At 37.6% G+C, this 18543-nt stretch overlaps 1 protein-coding gene across 3 annotated transcripts in view; it reads right to left on the reverse strand.

Annotated features, from left to right (window-relative positions):
* Positions 1-18543, reverse strand: part of Tusc3 (tumor suppressor candidate 3) — a 151489-nt gene that overhangs the window by 80390 nt on the left and 52556 nt on the right. For all 3 annotated transcript variants that reach the window (XM_048456600.3, XM_085680205.2, XM_048456599.3), the window contains exon 2: positions 11349-11518. In XM_048456600.3, the coding sequence (XP_048312557.1) occupies positions 11349-11518 (170 nt within the window). The remainder of the gene's footprint in view (positions 1-11348; positions 11519-18543) is intronic.

The raw sequence follows: 18543 nt of genomic DNA on the forward strand, positions 1-18543 counted from the left end.
GAGTAACAATAGTCCCAAGGAACAAATCTATCTCTAAAACAAAACTAGAAATAATAAACTATGCTTCATAAATATGTGCCACTGATGTTATATATTCAAAGTACAAGTCATTATTCAGAAATAAATGTGTCCAAAGGTGTAAAGCCAATTATCTCATATTTCCACTACAATTCTAACTTCTAAACAGGGAATTAAAGAAACCTTAGAACAACAAAACAATCAGTGGAACCTAGCACATTTATTAGTTTATAATAAAAGCACACACAATTATTAGTGTTTATTAACATACTGCATTACTGATTGCTATTCAAAATACAAAATGAAAGCCACAAACACCAGAAGCACACAAACAAATAACCACACCTTTAATAGTATCATCGGAGAGAGAAGCCCATAGGAAAATGAAGGCTCAACCTTAGGAACTCAGGGAACAGCATGAATTGTCCCAGTGTGCTCACACGGAGCCTGAAGAGGGCAGTCAAGCTGCATGAGAATGATCCAGGAGCGGTAAGTAATAACTGCAGGGCACTGTTCTGTTAAATCTCTTATATTAAATCTTCTCCATTTTTTATTAGAGAACAAGAAAAAAATCACTTAATTCAAATGCTATAACTTTTTACATTATACTCTTTTAAAAAGGTTATGTAAAACTAAAAAGGATTATTAACTCATCTATGGTTTGATATATTTTATATTTCCCAAGATGAATATAATTTTTATCTTTAAACATTTAAAGGAATGTTTTAAGTCGTTTTTCTTCATAACATTATTCAAATTTCCTATCATATAATAGACTCGTATTAAAAGTATATGCCTTTATAGTTATTTATGATTAAATTACATATACATAAACATATATTACATAGTTACTGCAAAGTATGTCTTCATCGAGCCTCAAATAATTTTAGCAGAGAGTGATTTGCACAGATTTGAAGTTGACATGCCTTTTAAAACGGCTTCTGGTATTACGGTTGGGGGGAATTAAAAAAAATTAAATAACATCATTCAAAGCTTGTAACTGTTTTTCTGGCTGTGCTAAGCTGGTCACTAAAACCAATGCAACTATGCTAAGGGAATATTGACTCTCTGGCTCACGGCGGCCAAGGTTTCAGTCCATCACAGGTTGACTACATATTACGTTGGGCCTAAGGGCAAGAATAAGATAATGGCAGAAGCATGTGAAGTGGTAATTCACCTCGAAGTGGCCAGGAATCCGTGTACAGAAAGAGAGGACAAGACAAGAAATATTTCCAGGGCCAGCCTCTTAGTGACATATTTACTCCAATCAGGCCTACCTGCTACAATCCCACCAACTACCTACTCTGAACCCAGCAAAGAATTTATCCATTTATAAAATCATAGCTGTGATAATCCAATCACTTCCCCAGAGCCACGCTCTAAACACTGCTTGCATGAGACTGCACAAGGTCTTTTTTTGAAGCATGTCAAACCACAAAGGTTTACATGTCCATGACATTGCATTTCTTACATATCCATATTGTCTTCCTTTTTCAAAAACAGTAAAAAAATAGTAAAAATTTGAATAGAAATATAAAACACAGATAAATATAAATAGTACAGATGAGAAACATAGAAATGCTTAAATATGGATGTCAAGATAAATAACATACAGATAGCAAAGAAATGAAAAGATATACCACTTGCTCACTGAGCAACCTTTTTAAAGTCTATATGGATAATTCAGAGGAAAATTATATTATGAATAAAGTGAACATAGCAATGAAGATTAAAAATAAATTAACAGATAAATAAAGTGATTTCTGATAAAAGAAAGAAATCCTTCCTCATCTTAAGATATTCCAATACCTTCTAGGAACACGAAATTTAAGTTAAAGATAGGAAATCATCAGTGAACAAGTTAAAATAATGCATATTTTCTTTATGATAACATACCCACTGTGATCGCTATTCTTATCAATTTCACTACATGGTAAGATGCTAAAATAGCTAAGAAACATACTTCCAGGGGAGTCTGTGATGGTATTTTCATAAGTATGCTTAGAGGAAAGACACTACCAGGCTTGGTAGCACACACTGCAATGTCAGCACTTTGGAAGGTAGGTGGTGTACTAGGAATTCCAGGGTAGCCTGGTCTACATAATGAGTTCTAGGACAGCTAAGTCTACATAGTGAGATTCTGCCTCAAGAAACAAACAAAAAGGAGGAAAGGCCGACCTTGACTATGAGCTGTATTATCTCATAGAAGGGGGACCAGAACAGAGTGAAGAGGGGGAAACACAAAAACCACTAGCAAAGTTATCCCTACCCACTGCATTTCCTGCCCCATGGCATGAGCTGTTCTGCTTTGCCATACTCTTTCTGCCATGGGCCAAAGTGTAGATTCTCTCACTTGAGTTACTGGTCTCAGATATGTGTCACTTAGACAAACAGGCTAGCCAGCACAGGGAATTAGCACTAGAGGAGTAAAGTCAACTATGACATGGTAATTTCTGGGTACATTTAGTCAAGTTTATAGTGAGAATTGTCAAAAACACATTCAAAAGATTTCTTGTATCTGATTATTGATATGTATCTGTCTGGTTTTGCTTTGGAGCAGGTGCTGATACACATACTAATTTTATTCCTGTTCACTAGAGAAATTTCAACACAGAAACTAAACAACTTATCTGTGTCTCACAGTAAGGAATAAATGCAGCAAGCGAGAACTCAGTCTCAATTGGAGAAAGGTTTATTGTAGGTGGAGTCATCTATTCCAACCACCTGGTCTCCAATAACCAACTCAGAGACTAAATATGAATTATAAATGCTTGGTCAATAGCTCAGGCTTATTATGAACTAGCTCTTATAACTTAAATTAAGCCATTTCTATCAAAATTCATTTTGCAATGTGGCTGGTGGCTTTACCTGTATTTCAGCATGTCCTGATTCCTCTCCATTTCCTGGCATCTCCTCTAAATCCCCTGAGTCTGTCCTTCATCCTCCCACCATTCTCCCTGTGCCAGGCTGTCTTGCCCAGCCTCTTTTTGCCCTGCTATCTACCAATCAGATTTTTATTAACAAGGAGCATAATCCACAGCATTTCCCTCTTTTTGCCTAATTAAAAAGGAAGGTTTCAACTTTAACATAGTAAAATTATATATAACAAAACAGTTATTAAGTAAGAATTACAGTAACAATATCCAATCCATTGTATTTGGCAAAAAAAAATCAAGAAAATATTTTATCATCTAACTTAGGAGTCCAAAGTTTTGCAACTAATTTATCTTTTATCATAACTAAGGAAAATTATAACTATCTAGTCTTCAACTCCATCAAAAACCCCAGAATGGTGAGATGTTACCTAATGATCATGCTGCCTGGAGAGTCACGGAAAGTTCTTCTGCAACACTGGGGCATCCAACTCTGGCTTACAGACCTAGCATATCTGACAGACTTCCTGTGAAGCAGGGAATTTTGAAGGACTACTCTACCTTGTCTTGGCAAACTTCCAGTAACCTTTCTTGTGCCCTGCTGATACAGTTTGGATTAGACAGTATATTGTCAGTAACTGAGGCAAAGGCAGTTTCTTTGCCCATATGGCTAGCTTTTTACAACTACATTTGGCTATAAAAATATAAATATGTTCTCAATTCTCAGAACCACTCTCAACCCACCCCAGAAATCAGAACTTTTAAAAACAATCCATTAAATCTGGGTCTCATTAAGTTAGCTAAACCTTCTAATATATGTTTTATAATGCATGTGTATATATTAATTTTTATACCAATTTTCCAAATATATTATTTATGCACAAAAAAGTATCAAGAGAGTATAAAAGAACACTTTGAGAGAAGGATGCTTTTTACATGATACAGTGTGGATTGTAGCCTTAGAGGTCAAATAATTTGATCTGTGTTCAAAATAAAATCAATGTACAGAAGTATAAGTTACTATAAATAAATACAAAATTGTAACACTAACACCTACCAAGTGTAGTGAGCATATTCATACACCGCAGGCAGAATTTGAACTCTCAAGACGTGAACTTGTGAGTGACTTTACAATTCATGATGTGCAAATCTAGAAATGTCACAGGCATTTTATTCCTCCCCCTTTTAGCATGATAATATGAGTAATCCCTCCCTCGAGGGTTGTTAAAAGGTGAATGCATGAGGCATGTCAAACTCCTAGCTACGTGACAAAGGGTTATATAAACTTGCATGTGTCCGACAACTGCCAGCAAAGCTGGTTATTCACACACAGATTCAAGTTTCTTCAGCAGCTGCTTCTCCTCTCGCCCTGCGCCAAAGTCCAAAGTCTTCTCTAGTTTCCCTCCATAAAGTCGCCTTACTATTGGCAAGTGTTTCAACATGTTCTTCTGTGATTCTCCTAAACTTCCTATACGTAGAGTGCACACATGACACAACACATACACTGGAAACATACCAAATAATCACATCCAACAGACAAAATAATATAAGTATGACATATTAATTTCCAGACATTCTGCACATCTTATCAATCCCTTTCCAAAATATGGCTCACGAATATTCAAATTAATAAGTAATAGAAAGGTGTTGTCATTGATCTCTACTTTTTTTCCTGATATTAATGAGTTTAAAAAAATACCAATTTAAGACATAAATACTTGTCAAGGTCCAGAAATCCAAGTCTGTTCTGAGATGGAGAGATATAGTGGATGAGTCTGTTCATGTTTATCTTCCCAGTATCCAGCTAAATACCTTATATAACCGCTGTCAGTAACTGTAAATTTTGGTAAAGGGCAAATTATAATCTCAGCAGAGGGATTTGGTAGTAATACCAAATTCTATGGTGGTTACTACTAAGTTTATGAATGTTTGTTACCAATATAGTCTCTCATTTCATAAAATTCTACTAAGCACATTAAGGACATACATAACTTTGAACTTAAGCCCATCCTCATCAACATCACCACCATCACCTTTCCATAATTCTTAATACAAAGGGCTTTCACAGTTCTGCTCACATTTCAAGTTTATCTCCAAAGAATAAAGTTATAAGTAGAAAATTACATATCACTGTAAAATCATGATAGTCAACAAATAATTCCTTAATAGTGACTTTATTTTACAAAAATAGCAAATAAAATGATTTACAGTTATACAGAAAATGCTGTACACAGAGACAGGAAATTAACAGTAAGCAGCATTTTTCAGTTCAAATTCAAAAGAGCTTCTTGGTGATGTGGGTGACTGACGACATGCAGAAAAGTTCAGTTTGACCCAAGAGACTCCAGAACTCTAGTATTGGGGACACAATGAAAGAGCACATCAGCACTGCAGTCACAACTGATCAGTGGGGGTGGGGTGGGGGGTAGCAACAGGTACTTAGAGAAGTGTAGAGAAACAAGGGGCCAAACTGGGAAGTAAATAGGTGGTCTGAACACAACTGATCTAGAAGCTATAGTTTAGCCAGAATTTGAGAAATATTCTACGTTTCCCAGTGTTAAGTACTGTAACCTTGAGAAAATTGTTGCTTTGGAAAATAAAAAATCATTTACATTTCAAACTTGGTGTGGTGGCAAACTGCTTTAATCCCAACACGAGGGAGGCAGAGTCAGGAGGATCTCTGTGAGTTGTAGGCCAGCCAGGTCTACAAAGTGAGTTCCAGGACAACCTGATCATACATTTTGTTTGTCACACCAAGAATTGCCATGCTGTCCTGGAAACCATCTGTCATGTGATCACATGTGGCACTGATGTGATAGTGGGACCTGATTCAGGGACACGGGTCACAGTTTAGCTTGTTTTCCTCCTAGGATCCACGGCACAGAGGAAGATGGCCAGCTTTAGAGGACCCAGAGTCTGGCCTATATCAGGGAATGAGCATCAGAAGCAAGAAGTTTAGGTGCTGAAAACTCAAGCCCTGGTCCTGTTGCACACCCTGCACTCGGCAGTGTGCTGGCCCATCCGTCATGTGGGCTCCTCCTTATGCTTCAAACTCTTTCCCTTCTCCATCTGTCTTACCTTCTGCCAGCCTTCTCTTTCTCTTTTCACCTTTCTCTTGTTCTCTCTATATACTTTTTGAATGTTACTTAAAATTGTTTTACATCTTTCATTTCTTCCTTTAATTCATCCCATTTTTTAATCCACTTTAAAAACTTTTCAGTTTAGAGTCATGCAGAAGGCAAAGCCAATGAAGTGTTTGCCACCAATACTGACAACCTGAATTCAGTTCCTAGACCCACAGTGGAATCAGAGAATCAATTCCTGTAAGTTGTTCTATGACTTCTACTTGTGTACTGTGGTGCACATGTGTGTATGTATACACACACACACACACACACACACACCACATATCTATGCTTACTGTATTGTACTGATTATTTTCAAAGCTATGGAGAGAAGTGGAACTAGTTTTTCTCTATTTATGGTTCATTTCAATTTGTTGCCGTGACTATACTGCTCCCCTCTGTCCCAACCCCCAAGGCTGGAACACCTGAGAACACACTGTGCACTGTGCATGTGCTCTATTGATGACACTCCTAACAGGCCTAACAGCCACAACTCTTTGCTCTGCCCACAGCTCATATCTTTGGCAAAAAGTTTAATTCAAAGATTATGTGACATTTTGATATTAGTAAAAGTAAAACTACAAATGAATAGCCAATACTATGATCTAAGTAAGCCTGACTAGACAGTTTTGAAAACTCACTCTTGATTCTTGAACAGATACAGCAAAACAAAGAGAAAACTAATAGTCTTGGGACAGTGCACTTGATAAGAAAATTAGACATGGTACAAGCAAAATCAGTAATTAAAAATACATGTATATTTATCATAGTATTATTCAATTTCAGTAAGTATGAATTGTGCAGAGTAGCACCCACACTAAGATGGTGTTCATGTGTTTCTTTTTAACTCCAATTGAATTCACTTACCCTTGCTCTTCTTATCCATCTCGCATCACCAACCCTTTCACCTCCCACATCCCTGTTGTACCCAATTCACTTGGATTGCTGTTTATTTCCTTAAAGCCATCCACACATGACTAACACACACAATATGGTTCCTTGTGAGCCTGGTGTACTTTACATAACATGATGATTTCTAATTTTTCCCATGATCCAACAATGTCCTTATTTTTACTCCTTTCTAGCTCTCTGGAACCATGGACCTGAATAAGTGCATCTTTAGGTTGCCTTAGTCACGGTGTTTTATCTGAACATCAGAGAAGTAATAAGACAACCAAGTATCTTCCCTCCAAAATTACTTACAGCTCTCAGATATATACTACAACAGAGGAAAGAAAGTCTACTGGACAATACAGAGATCAGAAGGGAATCACCTACATTCAGTCTCAACACTGGAGCCTCAACACCCTACTACTGTATGCCTCTTGATGAGAAGATATTGTATGAACGACCTTTATGTCACTCATACACTTAATTACACAAATCTAGTTGTAAGAAAAGTGAAAAAATAAAAGTGTCAATGTCTTTAGAACAAAACACCACAAAAAAAACATGCATCATGTGAGAGTAACATAGAACAAAAGAAACTAAGGTATGGCACTCACATATAACAGATCAACACCAACTACCTCAAAACAGACAAAAGGAGGGACTATGTCGGAATGGCTTCATGCTTTGAAACTTTCTATCGAATTTAGGAATGGTACTGACTGACTGCTCCAGTTCAGACCCCTCTGCTGATGGCCGACAAAGGTTATTTGACCTTTACTTGAAAGAGAAAAACAATTAAAGGCAGTAAATGTTACCCATTTGTAAAATCTTTGTAAAGAGTAACACTGGTGTCAAATATTCTACTGTCCCAATTTCTTGTAGGTTTGAAATTACAATAGAGATAAGGATCAAATATTAACGAAAGAACTTAAATGCAGAATTCAAAAAACAGAAAAGAGCTCAGACAAATGCTACAGTATTTCCTTTATCAGCAAAAGGCACAGCAAACAGTAAAGAAGCTGGGATTATACAACCTAACAAAGAAATTCCGAGAATACCAATAGACCGAAATTACAATATGTTAAAACATAAAATTAAATCACTGAGCTAAGCAATAATTCCAGAATCATTTCTACTGTTAAATTAGTGAACATTTCCCCCGAGTCTAAAATATTTCTCATGTATCAACCAAGCCATGAGGCAGAAAATAAGTGAATGAAAGTAGAGCTTCCTGGTCTTTGGCAAACCTGGTTTAAGGAAGTGAACGAATGAGTGAAACTTTAAAACTAAAGCTCTCAAAAACACATTATTTAAGGAATAAAAAACAAGTAAGGGTTCAAGTCTCTAAATCATTTATAAAGTAATGTACTTCCAATGGCTTTTGGATAACATGCCAACACAATATAATTTACACATGGTTTTCATCTAATCTGCTAACTTGAGAACCTAATCTTACAAGTGACTTCACTAGAGTCAACAGAAGTCTGACGAGTTCTGCCCGGCATGGTTTTGGCTCAGTATACTACATACTGCAACTGTTGCCTTAAAACAAAGTTTCCACAACTATTTGTTTAGGAATTACTGGTTGATGCATCTAGACCCAAAAAGAAAGACCAATATTTAAGTTAAATATGCCAAGGCAAGACACAAGTTCCAACCCCAGGGCAAGGGCAAGGAAGAATCCATGTACTTGGGAGGCATCACACTCTCACAGTTCTCTGGTCACAAATTTCCGCCGTGGAGGGCAGTTAGCATTATGAGTCAGGAAAACAGACAACCTCTCAGCTTTAATGTCAATGGTAAAATGGATTTTATCAGATATACCTTTCAGTAAGAGAATTACAAGCTTGTGTATGTATGTATGTATATGTGTGTATAAAACATATAAGTACACATTTGTGTGTTCATATGTGAATATGCACATATGCATATAGTCAGTTACTATGTTTCAACTGAAGTACAATACTACATTAATCTCTAACACATCATCAGGATTTTGTTTATAAACTTTGCCTAATTATAAAATGAAAGATTTTATTTTCTTTCTATTTGATTTTTTTAAAAAAAATCTACGGACCCACACTAACAACCTTGAAAGAGACTACTTTGTTCCCAGAAGAGAGTCAGTTCTGGAGATGAGCAAATCTGTGCAAGAACACATCGAAGCAATTATGGGAATATTCTCTACAGTATAATTTAGCAACGGAAGTTTGGAGTTAACACTTAGAGGAGGTGAGAATTGAGTTCCGCAGTTTGAGAATGAGGTGACTGTGAAGGAAGAGCAGGACGACTTGTGAAGGACTTGAAGGAAGCCAGAAGCTCAGTCGCCAGCCTCTCTGCGAGCAACCATAGTCTAAACTGAGCCTGATGCTACGAGAAACTTCCTGTGCCTTAAAGAGAAGGAAAGGCAGCAAAGGCTAAAATTGAAAAGCATATATTTTTGAAAACTAACTAGGAACCTTTCAAAACTATATAGAATTGTAAAATATTACAGTGGTAGTGTAGAAACAATCCAAACTTACACCGACATAGAAAGAACCAGAAAAACTCATTCCTGTGTCGGGTTTGGGAGGGAGCAGTTACTGCAGAAAGAGTGACTTTCTCAAGTGTCTCCAACTCCCTTTGAGGCTGTTTGTAATACAGGTATACACAATCAGGCCTGAAGACATATACCCAACTAACACTAGAGACTGCAAATTGAAGGCCAGTCAAGGCCCACAGCTACTTTCAGGTTAGCCTCATCTACATACACAGTGAGCAACATACACCCACAACACACACATATAAATGATGGCACATAACTCAGTAGGAACAATCAGTTAGCAATAGACAAAAGACATGAAATGGTATTTCATCAAAGCTATCTAGATAACAAACAAAAAAAGATGTTCAAAATTAATAGGTATATAAAAAGGCAATCATCATCAGCCATTACGAAATGTTCAGTGGTTTTATTTGAACAAGCTTAATATGTTTTATCCACAATGCTTGTTATATTGTTTTGGGTTTAGGATTATTTTAGATTTTTAAAATAGGTACATATAATATAAAAACTTGGAAAGGGGATCAAATCTACATATAAGATTCACTTGTTTCATAACACCTGACACACATAACCTACAGGTAATTTTGCAAAATAGTCTGCCTACCCTTTGACTATGGCCTATCACAGACACACTGATAAACAAATTGCAAAACATTTACACTATGAAATTATTACTTGGTATTAAAAAGTGCATGCTGTTGATAAATACAACATCTTGGGTGGTATTTGAAGGAATTATGCTAACTCAAAAAGAAGGGGTACAAAAGATTCTACAATGATTAGATTTCCATAACAATCTTGAAATATCAAAATTATACAAATGGGAAATCAATCAGCTAGCTGCCAAAATCAATGCACAGAGTGCAATATGGAGTAGATAAGGCTGCAAAGAAATGGCGATCTAATCCCTCTATATTGTGACAGATCAATGCTAATTATTTGCTTACAATGTGGCATTGTGGCTTTGCAAGATGTAACTACTAGAAGGTATTAGAGAAACCATCCATAGGAAATTAAGTCTGAATAAAGCTGTCTTCTACTTGTGTGGTGAAGACTTGGTAAGCAGCTGCTGGAACTATTGAGTTACGTGGTCATGAAAGCTCGTAACTTCACATGTATGTACATACACACAGTGCACATTATACATACTAGTGGTGTGATCCACTGAGAAATCCAGAGCTGAATGGGCTATGAAGAGGTGGGTTTCTTATGTGAAGAAAAAAAAAAAAAACGGTGCTGGGCTATGCCATTGAGAGCTTTGTCTCAGCCCCTGGTCCTTGAACTACTTTTGGGCTGCCTCCCTTCAATGACTGCAAGCCCCAAAATACAAATCCAAGTGAAAATAAAATGAAATACCCAAAATGAATGAATCACCTTTCCCGCACCACGCCGGCTTTCCTCAGCTACTCTCCCACAGAGATGTAAAGCAGCAGAGACTCTCTGCATCACTTCTAGCAATTCCTTACCTGTGACTCCACCATTATCTCTGAATTTACATGCATTAGATCTGCTCTTTCCAAATTCCTTTCTGATAAACATTTCATTCCTTTCAATCCTTTACCTCTCTCATCTACTAAGAAGTTTCTAATGACTAGGACCAAAAGTAAATAGACATCCCTGAAAAAAGAAAGTCCCTTTACAAGGAAGAACACCAGGGAACTACTTCATAGACCACAGATATTACCTACAATCAATAAACAAAAAGACATAACAATAAAGAAGTGAGTTTTAACAGATACTTGTGACATTGGTCAATGTCCTGATTCACAGCTTACTTTTACAATTCAGTTATATTTCACACTAAAAATTTACTGAATTTTCTTACACATGTATATCATAATACAAGCATATAAGCTGAGCTATTGCTTTTTCCAAGAGTTTAAATACATAAATTACCTGCAAACAGAACATTGCCGCTGAGGCTGGAGAGCAGTGAACATAACAATCATAGAGTAGTTTCGAGGTGGGGCCTTTACAAACTTCCGGAACTTGTCGCCATTCATTCGGAAGATCGAGCGCCTGGAACTCCATTCCATCAGCTGTTCTACCTTTTCAGCCAAAAGGTTCTGCAATTAAATAGGAATAAACATTACAAGGGCATTCCTTCCTGGAGTCACTCCCACTCTTGGGTGTTTGCACTTTCCCTTAGTAGGTCTACATGTGCTGTACTGTCTAAATGATTTGTGAAATGATTAAATGTTTTGATTACACTTTATATAAATAGAATTATATCAAGGCTATATTCCTAACTTAATGTTTGTTAATAGCCTTTATTTGGGTAAATATATTAGTCACTTATTGACCTGACTTGCACAAATATTTCATTTTTGCAAATGATGGATGTTAAAGTCTATAAAAAGGAGTCAGGCAGTGGTGTTGCACGCTTTTAACCCCAGCACTAGAGAGGCAGAAGCAGGCGGATCCCTGTGAGTTTGAGGCTAGCCAGGTCTACAGAGTTAGTTCCAGGACAGACTCAAAAGATACACAGAGAAACTCTGCTTCAGAAAAAAAAGAAAAGAAAAAATAGAAAGTTTATTTAAAAAGTTATCAAAGAAAACCAAATTTCAGGTCAGAATAGGCAGGATGTGTTGCATCTAAGCCAGTTACATATAAACGTTAGGGAGAGAGTCAATCTCACCCCCTTCCTTCGCAAACAGAACACTCACAGTGGCTCCCTATGAACTCTGCAGAGGTGGACATACAGAGAAAGAGAAAGACAGATGTATCACCTGCCTTTTAGGGAAAAAAAAAACAAGGAAAAAAACGTTAGTGAGGTATCTTGGTCCTACCAGGGCAAAGGGAAAAGTTGAATCAAAAGAAATGGAAGAGGAGAGTACAGCCTGGCTGAAGAGTGGGCAAAAAGTATTAAAGCTGGATATAAGCACAACTGTATGAAAAAGAATTATGGCTAATTACTGGGTTAATTGTGTTTGTTTTTCAATGATATAATCTGGCTCTAACAAAAGGTAAGAACTGAAATTAACTCTAACTTGAAAACAATCTATTTAGATGCAAATAAATGTAACCATTAATTCCTCCTGAAAGTCTCAGCAAATTTTTATAAGACTAATAATCATATTAAAATAACTAATAAAAACTAATTGGGAAGAAATTTTTCAGCCCCATCAACAGTCCCAAAGAGTTTTAAGAACTATACAGTCAGGGTTAGCTCTTAAGTCTTCATTCTGAGAAGACACACATTCACCTCAAGGTACAGAAAACTGCTGGATATTCATAGGATTTAAGTCTTCAATTCTTCACACTAAAGCTCAATGAATCAAGGTTGCCCAAAGTTCCTTTAAGATTTTACAATTTAAATAACAGGTACAATATAAACGTAAAGTGTATCTTAAATATTTTAGAATTGTGATTTTAAAGCAAAAACAGTCTTCAAAGCAGAAACCAAGCCGAGTCAAGTCAGATCCCCGAGGAAGCCGAGGAAACTAGTTTTAGAAACTGCTACCTCTCTGATTCCTAGGGGAGTTCCTAATAAGACATACTTTTCTCATTAAACACAAATATTCACAGCACACTTTGAATTTCTTCAAATTATAGCTGCTGGAGCACTTGACTCACATAATGATAACAATATCTATCAGTTAAAACAACTGCTTAAACTCAAACTAAGTGTTTCAGTCTACTTATAAAATATCATAATTTCGGAGACTATAAGAAATTCCCAGTGGTACTTCTCTTGGTGAGAACTTAACGACACCATCTGTATCCCAACAGGAACCAAGTGACCTAAGTGGATGATGGACAATCAGGGGGTTTATCTCACAGCTCAAGAATCCAGAGCTTAGAAACCTGCAGTCTTTTGTTCTGTGTTTGTGTTTGTGGCACACACACGTTCATGTCAATATGTGCAAGGGTGGGTGTGGATGTGTGTGCTTGTATATGTGAAGACTAGAATGGACGTAGTACTCTATTTTCTTTCTTTCTTTCCTTCTTTCTTTCTTTCATTTTTTCTTTTTTTTTTTGACAGGGTCTCTCACTGAAACTGAAGCTCATAATTCAGCTAGGCTGGCTGGAGCTTCATGGACTGTCCCATTTACGGCCACCAATTCTTGGGACAGAGGTGTGCCAGACCACTCTCAGTCTTTACTAGGTGCTGGAGAACAGTACTCAAATCCTTGTGCTGGGACAACAGATACTTTACTGAATGAAGCAGCTTCCCTGCTGTGGAAAGACCAAGCTTTTAAAAGAACGGCTGGCAAATCTGCCTAACCTTTACCGTGAAGAGAAAAGAAAATGTGTCTGTTTTTATAAAGAAGTAAACCTACCCTCTGGCCAAGAGGGAGCTGCTATCCCAATCTGTGCAGAATTTTATATAACGATGTCCTTGAAAAGACAGCGCAATCACCAGAACTGTGCACAAAAATTGTGTTCAGACATGCATGACCATGAAACATGAGTGGTCCGTGGAGAAGTGCCTCCTAGTAATGCCGAGAAGTTTACTCTTTAAAACAGTCAATTTACAGACATAACCTAAATTTTAAAGCCTCAAATGTGACAGGCAGGCAGGGAGTTTACTTCCATTTAGAAATTAAAGTTCCAGTTCTTTTGCGCATGTTTAAAGTGGGCATGGAAAGATGAGTGCCTTCTAAGTGTGTGGGGGGGCATCTGACCCCCACCTCCCAAAACTGGGTTCCATGACAGTTCTATATTTGGCTTCTCATTTTACGTATCCTAAAATATCCTTGGCATCCCTGGCTAGTTTTTAGTTGTTTTAAGGTTTTAAGATTTCAAAGGTAAGAGCCATCAACTACTCACACAAAATATTCACCTGTCTTAACAAGTATTCCGCTGAGACCTGTGCTTCAGGAAACAAGGATGGAATCAGGGTTTCCCCAGTGCTACCCACCTTACGGACCAGCACCCTCAGACCTGACCTCATCGCCAATGAAAAGTCTCAGCACAGGAGTTCTTTTTGTTTTTCAGGGGTTTTATGGGGAGGTGGGGGCAGCAACCCACTCTGGAGCTTTGGAGTCTGTCCTAGAACTTGCTCTGTAGACCAGACTGGCCTTGAACTCAACAGAGATCCACTTGCCTTTGCCTCCCGAGTGCTGGGATTAAAGGTCCATGCCATCCATAAGTTATATTTGCTTTTAAGAAACAAACAAACACACAAGAGTGGTACAGAGTGTTTGCCTAGAGTGTTCAGTTTATGACTTAACCAATCCTTTCAACGATACACTTCCACAAATTTCACTGCTGTGGAAGTAAAATAATCCTTCAGAATTCTACAAATTAAATGCCTTTTTCTTATTATTGATATTCTGCAAGTTGGTAAACACTGTGGTGCAAATGCTGGGGTAAAAGTCATGTTAGCAGTCAAAAGAAAAAGAAAGGGGCAGTGCTAGCTCCACCCTGCTAAGCTCTCCCGCCTGCCATCCCGGCTTCCATCCAGAGGGCCATCGGAGGGGTGAGTTTGCTTCTGGCCCACGGCAGGGCCCGGTGAGGAGGAGCTCGGGCTTTCCCCAACCCCATAGACTCCCAGGTCACCCTGCAGTGCTGGTTCCACACTGCTAAGCTCTCCCGCCTGCCATCCCTGCTTCCATACAGGCACAAATTCCTATATTTCTCCCTTCCCCCTGGGGCCATAAAAATTCCCCAGCTCAGCTGCCTTGCGAGCTGGGCCTGGGCTGAAGGCGCATCCCGGAAAGAGGGAGTGCCTGTGCTTCAATAGCCTGCCTGAGGAAAGGTGAACATTCTGTCAGTGAAGTCCCTGTCCACCAAGGGAACCTGACCCGGTACCAGAACTTCCAATAGAGAGCATTTGAAGAAAGAGATGGGCAGACGCCAAGGCAAGAACTCGTCCAACAATCTGAAAAACAGCATGAAAACACCAGATCCCAATGACCCTACAATAGAAGGAATTGAACACCTTAATTCAGAAGAAGTGGAAAAAAGTGCCATTATGAAAGCAATAGAGTCCCTTAAACAGGATATGAATAACTCCCTTAAAGAACTGGATGAGAAATACAACAAAAAGATTGAAGAAATGAGTAAAGAAATGGATGAGAAATATAGCAAAAAGTTCAAAGAAATGCGTAAATCCGTGAATGATACACTGGGAAACCAAGAAAAAACAATCAAACAGGTAATGGAAACAGTTCAAGAATTGAAAACTGAATGGAGGCAATGAAGAAAACACAAAACTAGGGCTGGCTGGATATGGAAAATCTAGGTAAACGAACAGAGACTACAGAATCAAGCATAACCAATAGGATACAAGAGATGGAAGAACGAATCTCAGAGTCTGAAGATACCATAGAGAAAACAAATGCTCTGATCAAAGAAAACAGCAAATCCAACAAATTCTCATCACAAAACATTCAAGAAATCTGGGACACAATAAAAAAAACCAAATCTAAGAATAATAGGTTTTGAAGAAGGAGAACTGCAGATCAAAGGCCCAGAAAATACATTCAACAAAATTATAGAAGAAAACTTTCCCAACCTAAAGAATGATATTCCTATGAAGGTTCAAAAAGCATACAGAACACCGAATAGACTTGATCAAAAAAAAATCCCCTCACCATATAATAATCAAAACACAAAACATAGAGATTACAGAAAGAATATTAAGAGCTGCAAAGGAAAAAGATCAAGTAACTTATAAAGGTAAACCTATCAGACTTAACACCAGACTTCTCTATGGAAACCATGAAAGCCAGAAGGTCCTGGATAGAGGTACTGCAGAAACTAAGAGACCATGGATGCAAACCCAAACTACTATACACAGCCAAGCTATCATTCACTATCAATGGAGAAAACAAAATATTCCAGGATAAGAACAAATTTAAACAATTCGTAGCCACAAACCCAGCCTTACAGAAAGTAATAGAAGGAAAATCGCAACCCAAGGAATCCAACATTGCCAACACTGCCTACAATAACTCAGACATCTAGCGACCCTTCATGAGCTTAACTCAAAGAAGGGACACATACAAACTCTATTAAACAAACAAACAAAAAATAATAATAACCGGAGTCAACAACCACTGGTCATTAATATCACTTAATAATAATGGACTCAATTCACCTATAAAATGGCACAGACTAAGAGACTGGATACAAAAACAGGATCCAACATTCTGCTATTTACAAGAAACACACCTCAACCACAAAGACAGACATCTACTCAGGGTAAAGGGTTGGAAAAAAGTTTTTCAAGCAAACGGACCTAAGAAACAAGCAGGTGTGGCCATTCTAATTTCCAACAAAATTGACTTCAAACTAAAATCAATCAGAAGAGATGGAGACGGACATTTTATACTCATAACAGGAACAACTCATCAGGAGGAAGTCTCAATCCTGAATATCTATGCCCCTAATATAAAGCCTCCTACTTATGTAAAAGAAACACTTCTAGAACTCAAGGCAGTCATCAAACCACAGACACTAATAGTAGGAGACTTCAACACTCCTCTCTCACCAATGGACAGGTCAATCAGACAGAAACCTAACAGAGAAATAAGAGAATTATTGGAGGTATTGAATCAAATGGACTTAACAGACATCTATAGAACATTCCACCCAAATAGGAAAGAATATACCTTCTTCTCTGCAGTTCATGGAACCTTCTCGAAAATTGACCACATACTGGGTAACGAATATTAGTAACCACCTGTGTCTTGTCAGACCACCATGGATTAAAGTTAGAATTCAACAACAATGCTACCCCCAGGAAACCAACAAACTCATGGAAGTTGAACTGTCAACTACTGAATCACCCCTGGGTCAAAGAAGAAATAAAGAAAGAAATTAAAGTCTTCCTTGAATTTAATGAAAACAAAGACACAACATACTCAAACCTATGGGACACTATGAAAGCAGTGCTAAGAGGAAAGTTCATAGCACTAAGTGCCCAATTAAAGAAAACGGAGAAAGCACACATTGGAGACTTAACAGTACACTTGAAAGCTCTAGAAAAAAAAAGAAGCTGATTCACCCAGGAGGTCTAGAAGACTGGAAACAACCAAACTGAGGGCTGAAATCAACAAAATAGAAACACAGAAAACAATCCAAAGAATCAATGAATCAAAAAGCTGGTTCTTGGAGAAAATCAACAAGATTGACAAACCCCTATCCAAATTAATCAAACGGCAGAGAGAGAACATGCAAATTAATAAGAATCAGAAATGAAAAGGGGGACATAACCACAGACACAGAGGAAATTCAGAGAATCATTAGATCTTACTACGAAAGTTTATATGCCACAAAGTTGGAAAATGTAAAAGAAATGGACATCTTTTTAGATAAGTACCATATACCAAAGTTGAACCAAGACCAGGTGAACAATCTAAATAGACCTCTCAGTCGTGAAGAATTAGAAGCTGTTATTAAATATCTCCCTACCAAAAAAGCCCAGGACCAGATGATTTCAATGCAGAATTCTACCAGAACTTCCAGGAAGAGCTAATACCTATACTCCTTAATGTATTTCACAATATAGAAACAGAAGAATCATTGCCAAACTCTTTTTATGAAGCTACAGTTACCCTGATACCAAAACCACACAAAGACACTACCAAGAAAGAGAATTACAGACCAATCTCACTCATGAACATTGATGCAAAAATACTCAATAAAATACTGGCAAACCGAATCCAAGAATACATTAGAAAAATTATCCATTATGATCAAGTGTGCTTCATCCCAGAGATGCAGGGCTGGTTCAACATACACAAATCTATCAATGTAATCCATCATATAAATAAACTGAAAGAAAAAAACCATATGATCATTTCATTGGATGCTGAAAAAGCATTTGACAAAATTCAACATCCCTTTATGATAAAGGTGTTGGAGAGATTGGGTATACGAGGATCATACCTAAATATAATAAAAGCAATATACAGCAAGCCGACAACTAACATCAAATTGAACGGAGAGAAACTCAAAACCATTCCACTAAAATCAGGAACACGACAAGGCTGTCCACTCTCTCCATACCTCTTCAATATAGTGCTTGAAGTTCTAGCAATAGCAATAAGACAACATAAGGGGATCAAGGGGAATCGAATTGGAAAGGATGAAGTTAAACTTTCGTTATTGGCAGACGATATGATAGTGTACATAAGCG

The sequence above is a fragment of the Myodes glareolus genome, chromosome 23 (assembly GCF_982192425.1).
Source record: "Myodes glareolus chromosome 23, mMyoGla1.1, whole genome shotgun sequence".
In the NCBI taxonomy this organism is placed as follows: Eukaryota; Metazoa; Chordata; class Mammalia; order Rodentia; family Cricetidae; genus Myodes; species Myodes glareolus.